The sequence below is a fragment of the Palaemon carinicauda genome, chromosome 8 (genome assembly GCF_036898095.1).
Source record: "Palaemon carinicauda isolate YSFRI2023 chromosome 8, ASM3689809v2, whole genome shotgun sequence".
NCBI lineage: Eukaryota > Metazoa > Arthropoda > Malacostraca > Decapoda > Palaemonidae > Palaemon > Palaemon carinicauda.
Genome location: NC_090732.1, coordinates 137,403,061 through 137,409,980, shown reverse-complemented (window position 1 = coordinate 137,409,980; position 6,920 = coordinate 137,403,061). Strand labels below are relative to the sequence as shown.

Here is a 6,920-nt window from a genome sequence, read left to right as displayed (position 1 = left end):
AATCTTTCGTTTCCTAGGATTGGCTGAAAAGTGCTGAGGCATTGCCACTTTTCTATAACCTTAGTGGAATATATATATATATATATATATATATATATATATATATATATATATATATATATATATATATATATATATTATATATATATATTATATATATATATATATATATATATATATATATATATATATATATATATATATATATATATATATATATATATATATATATATACACACACACATATGCATACCCCATACATATGTGTGTGTATGGTTTTAAGTCTTTTTGTAGAATTTTAGATCTTTGCCTCTGGTAGGTATATCATAATAAGAATAACTTGGAGTAATCGTTCTTTTTGTACCTTGATTTTCTCGGACAGTATATAGCTATGAGGTAAAATGTCGTGGAAGGTATCAGAATTCAAAAGGTAGTTATTAAAATAAAATAGAAATTGCTGTTGCCATGTTCGTCCATTATTAATATAACTTCTTATTCATAGTGGGAAGCAATACATTGATGAAATACACATTCGAGAGGAGAAATAATAGCAGAGTTAGGCAAAATTATACAAAAGGAAACAATAAATAGCTATTCGACTTTGCAGCCAATTAAGGTTTTTAGGATGAGGCAGTCGGTGTTTATATTACTTCGAAGGAGGCTAAGTTCGTTGGTTTATTCTCGTCCTGGTCCTGATATCTTCAGGAATGTCTAGAACCTATTGGGAATGATGTACTGGTTGGTGGGCGGAGTAGGCGGTACTGTAGATGCCTCGCGGACTTCCGGAACTGAATATAACTGTTCTGGTGCCATCACGTCACTCCTGACGGAGGCTTCAGCCCGTACTGTAGGAGCAATGCCGATGTCTGCGTTCAGTCTCAGGAAGTCGACTGATGAAGAACATACGACGTTGAACCACCAGTCGCAGACGAAGTACTGCTGGTTGAAGATGGTCCCGTTGGGGCAGAGGAAGGAGTCCTGGCGGCCATCGAACTGGCAGATGTGGAAGACCTGGCAGCCGGCTTCGTCAGCAGTGTCAGCGAAGTAACCTGGATATTCCTGCTCTGAGCAAGAGAACCCTGTGTCAGGTACCGATGAAAGAATTGGATAACTCTCCCCAGGGACTCCGCCCCCTGGGATGTTGACAGCTAGTGTTGCTAGAGGGTCCTCTTCTTGAATTCCTAGAGCCGAGGCAGCTGCCCTTTGATCAGGACTGCTGTACGAATATCCGTTGGATCTTGGGGTCGGAAGGTCATAGCTTGTTTCACCATATACAACGGCAGCTGAAAAAGAACGGAAGGGACATTTAGTCATGCTAATAAAGTTATTAGTATGATTCTCGTTTATTAGATTTAGAGTAATCTTTTTTTTTCTTGTGTACCAAATGATTTTGTTATTTATTAAAAAAATAAACATGATACATCGTGGATTGATATTAATATTTACGTGAAAATGAACATGTTGGGTTCATTATTGATTTAATTTTTCTGTATTTATAACTTTATTCATACCTAAACCCACATATGCGCGTGTATATGTTTGCGCAATAATGCATACATGTTATATATGAGCGAGCATTGAAGTGCTCAACTAACATTCGCAACTTTTGAAGAGGATAACGTATTTTCTGCCTTCAACAATATTTACTCAATCACGTCAGCAGGAGAAGTGTTTGCACAATGACTTTCACTTCCCATTCTCCTCCTGGTTTTTAAAAGCTGAAAGAATTTCGATCAAGAAAATTTGTTCTTTTAATTTTTTTTTCTCCTAAGTGTTTAGAATATTTTCCGCCTGCTTTTCTATTGCATTCTTTAGATTTTTCCAAATAGTATATATAATAGTTGATAAGTTATTCAATATTTTTTTTTTCACAAAATACATTAGCAAGAGCCGTTAACAGGAACTTTACATGAGACAGATATATATTAAAGTCTATTGATATGATAGTAATAAAGTCAACGTTTTTATCAACTACATGTTAATCCTGCTCCTTATGCTAACGGGTACCATTGCAAGTTAAGCCAGATCACGGTTTTAGTTTCGATTTTTTTTTTCTATAGATGGCAGGAGTGTAAATTTTATGTTCTTCCATTGTGCTTCTGGTTTAGTGAAAAATTCTACTTCCTCCTGTTAGTGCAAAAAGCCTAAATTGTTTCAAAATTTTAGGTACAATAGTTCATTTTGATTGTTAATTACCATATCAAATTGTCTAGTAGGACAAATCTTTGTAAAGATGACTTTTTTTAGGATTACACAAAAAATTCGTCTTTGATTAAATTCTGCTTGTTTCTTCATGATTTACAATTTGTTGTTCTTTAAATCTCATATGTAAAAGCTTTGGGGATGGTCACAGACTACATGTATTTTCAGCGAAGAACGAATTTTCGTTTTGAAAGAAAGGCATTACAGATCTTTAGCTAGAAACCGCTCTAGTGTTGCCCATGCAGAAATAGTTTTGACTTGTACCAGTGATAACAGTTCGATTTTCATCGTTTCTGATTTTTTCCAGTAATGGTAGTTATGGGAGGGCTGTACAACTTCGTAGATATGCTTTATAAAAAGAAAAGAAAAACAAATTAGAATTAGAGGAAACCGGTATTCCATCTAGTAGTAGTGATAATCGCCTGAGCTTTTCTTTGGCACAAAAGAAGGAAGTATTAAAAATTCTTCTGACTTTTCTACAAAAGCAGTAGTAGCTTCAAAGTACTTATATTTATCATGCTGATGAAATTTTCAATAGTGTAGATGTACAGAATGATTCATAATATCACAATATCTTCATCGTAAAATGGTTTTGCTTATAGAAAACATTGAATGGTTATCAGAACTGTGGTAAATTATCATCTACGGCTTCATCCTGCATTATGCAAGTATACTTAAATACTTAGATTAACTTAGCCATCCTCACTTTGATTTTGAAATCTTGGCCATAATTGGTTCCTACAATCAAAATGACGTAGAAAACTTCTCCTTCCTGATGAAAAAAAAATGTCTGTATATTCTAAGATGTAATAGGGGCTTAGAATACACGAAGCAACTCGAATAAACTTTAGAAGTATCAAATATAAAGTTAGACCTTACTCATCTTTCTATTCTTGGGTCCTAATCTACACAACTCCTGACGTTTAGGTTCCCACGTTGGAAGTATTTATTTTATGTGTGAGGGAGAGAAACAGAAGGGGGAGGGGAAGAGAGGAGAGGGTTGGATAGAACCCCTTTTATCTTTGCTTACCCAGAGCAAACAGGAGCACGCACGTCCTTGCCATCGTTTCGTTCGTTTTTCGCTTCGCAGTTTGTAGGAGAAATGAGAATCTGGAGATGCCTATCGAAGGCTGGGAGGGATGAGAGCTAAAAGGAGACGGATGAGAGACGAGATCGCAGGAGGGAACAAGATCGAACTGTGACCAACTCCAGATCATGGCACCAATTTATACCATTTCGGACACTTTCCATTCCTAGTCCCCCTTTTGCCCCATATATATCTCTCTCTCTCTTTGGCATACCAAGGGCACGTATCACGCAAGGTAATGAAAGGATGTTTGTAGCCCCTGTTTTTATTTCTTAGTCGGTGTCAAGGATGAGCTCTACATTCAAGTTATCGTATTTTATTAGAGATACCCGCTATTTTGTAAGTTTTGTCGTTGATAAATTAATTGTAGTTTAAATTTGCTTTGAAATGTCAAATACACTCAAAAGACTTTTTCATTGTACTCACTTATATATGTTTTTATGTTGAACAGGCTGCCGTAAGTGTCTCTTCATAGTTTTTATATGGCAGATCTATTTAACGGTGTTACTGATATTAAGCTATTTTATTTATACTCATTATTCGTTACTTCTCACATAGGTTATTCATTTCCTTATTTCCTTTCCTCACTGGACTATTTTTTCCCTGTTGGAGCCCTACTGTAGGTCTTTAAGCATCCTGATTTTCGAACTAGTGTTGTAGCTTAGCTGCTTATGTGCCAAAGGACTGGTGATTCAGCCAAGTGCTGACATAACATTGTGACTTAACAGAAGTCTGGTGCTTAGCTTAAAACCACATTGTATTCGTCAAGATACTGATATTTTCCCTCAAAAAAATCCGTAGAAAAGGAGAGGGAGGCTTTCTTATATTCTGTAAGTTATAGCCTATCTATTTATATCTATATGTAGGTGCAACGCAATAAGAGCTTGTTGATTTCCTTTTATGATTAGAAAAACTGTTGGTATTCTTTCCCTAATCATAAAAGTAAACAGCTTATTATGCCGATGTTTAGGGAAAAATTATTAGAATTATTTTTATTCAATGTACTGTTAATGGCAAATCTAAAGTATACAAGAACCTATGTTCCAAAGTAGAGTATATTCTAAGATCAGTATGAAAGGGAAACTGGGAAGGAAATATTATTCCATAGTATTCTGTTTGTATTTTTTAGAATATAGTATACATCTTAAATTACCAATCTTGTTGTGATCTTGTGTCCAACTTTACTTGCTTTTATTGAAACATTTTGATATTGATTAATAAGTAGATATTGGAAATCTAAAATGAAGAGTTTTAAACACTGGTACTGGGTACTAGGACAAAATCCCCCGGAGGACAAAATCCCCGTAGGACAAAATCTCCCGAGGACAAAATCCCCCGTAGGACTAAATCTCCGTCCGAGCTATGTTTTCAAAAAAGTATTTTTTTTTCTCAAACATAGTTTAACTATGTAACCAGTCAAAGTAGTAATTTGATTGTTTTAAAAAATACCAAAATAGGAGTGCAGTCATTTGTTTGTTTTATTTTTTAAATACTCACTGTTTATAGTTCGAAACAGGAAAAAAAAAAATAAGATACTAGTACCGTCTCTTGATTGTTTTACATTTATTATTGCATATCTAGTTCTATTTAGCTTATTTGAGCATTACTGCTGGCAATATTTTTTTATCCTCACTTACCTTCTGTCTATAAAAGAAGGAATTCTTAACATAAAAAATGTTTGTGAAAAGTGAAAATTTCAGAAAATGCTAAAACATTTATTTACGAAAAATATAATTTCTTTACAAATTCTTTAGAAATATATATTTGGGTTGATTTCTAAAATGCAAATATTCTAAAATCCTAAGTTAAATGCAGTGCCTTTAAGATAATCTAAAGTTCTTTCTTGGTATGATAGCACAATTGAATTGATTCGTGATGCGGCATCCTTATATTTTTTTCTGGGTGGTTCACTAGCAATACCAGCAGCAATCTGAGTTATCTTAACATCATGAACGTTGATTTCTAGCTCTTACAGCTTAATATCTAGTTTCCAAATTAAAATTGCCTTTGCAGTTTTTACTGTACTGACTTTCTTTAAATAAGCCCTGAAACTCTTGATAGGATATCCACAGACACTTCATTCTTGTGTGCTTTTAACCATCAATAATAAATTTCCAGATCACTGGATGGGAACACCCAGCAAATGATACGAAGCTGCAATGTCAGCCTTCCACAGAATTATTCGTGCGATTGTTCTGACATACATATTCCGCAGGGGTATGCTAAATGTGGGTTTTCGGCGTCCTCGTCTACATGGCCTGCCAATATAGTGATCCTCAAAATAATCTAAAATTGGTTTACTTTCTTCTGGCATAATATCATAAAGCTCTTCAAACGCTTCATGAACAGATTCAGGGGGAATAAAGGCAAGGGCTGCTATCATTCTCATTTTAAGAAAATTCTTCATTTTCTTGATAATGTTTTTGGAAACCAAATTATTGTATTTTTCTGTAAATATTCTGGCACAAATGAAAAAAAGCAGCCTTTAACATCAGCGTCAGGAAAGTGCACTATCAACGTGTTCAGCATTGCTCTTTCAAAATCGATCATTGCACTCGTAGGAGAACAATTCGTCAAGTTTTTAACTTCCTCTATAAATTTGTTATATGTTGTCTGGGTTTTATCCGGCAATAGTGCATAGATGCAGGTTATAGTGTGATGATCCACCAAAGCATGAACTGTATATAGTTGGACAAATATTTCAGGTACCACTTAAAAAAAAAAAAAAAGTAAAAAAAAAAAGAAATGCGTACGACTTTACTGCCATTTTGTAAAAATAATTTGTTGAGCTATGTAAGTTAAAAAATTGCCTTGTTAGAAAAATTAGTAAACAACTTTACTCTATTTCAAATATATATATATATATATATATATATATATATATATATATATATATATATATATATATATATATATATATATATATATATATACTGTATATATATATATATATATATATATATATATATATATATATATATATATATATATATATTTATATATATATATATATATATACTGTATATATATATATATATATATATATATATATATATATATATATATATATATAAATATATGTATATGTATATATATATGTGTGTATATATATATATATATATATATATATATATATATATGTATGTATATATATATGTGTGTGTATATATATATATATATATATATATATATATATATATATATATATATATATATATATATATATATATATATGTATGTATATATATATATATGTATATGTATATATATATATATGTGTGTGTGTGTATATATATATATATATATATATATATATATATATAGTTAGACATATATATATATATATATATATATATATATATATATATATATATATATATATATATATATATATATATATATATATATATATAGTTAGACAGATGAGCAAATGATTGCCCTGCCATTTTTGTTAGACATTTAGTCCAGGGGGACTTTGTCCTCGGGGGATTTTGTCCTCCGAGGGATTTTGTCTTGACATCCTGGTACTGTGAGCATATGGCGAGTGTAAATTTGGGATATAATCATATCCACATTTTTTGTGAAATTATATCTAAAATATTGCTTCAAACAAAATGTCTGTAATTTATG

At 32.1% G+C, this 6,920-nt stretch overlaps 1 protein-coding gene across 1 annotated transcript; it reads right to left on the bottom strand.

The window, feature by feature from the left end:
• Positions 1-521: 521 nt before the first annotated feature.
• Positions 522-3,376, bottom strand: LOC137644998 (uncharacterized). Its single transcript, XM_068377863.1, has 2 exons — positions 3,234-3,376; positions 522-1,284 (listed from the first exon to the last, which is right to left on the bottom strand). Exons 1-2 carry the CDS (start codon positions 3,265-3,267, stop codon positions 713-715), a joined length of 606 nt encoding a protein of 201 aa, XP_068233964.1. The 5' UTR covers positions 3,268-3,376; the 3' UTR covers positions 522-712.
• Positions 3,377-6,920: the final 3,544 nt, after the last annotated feature.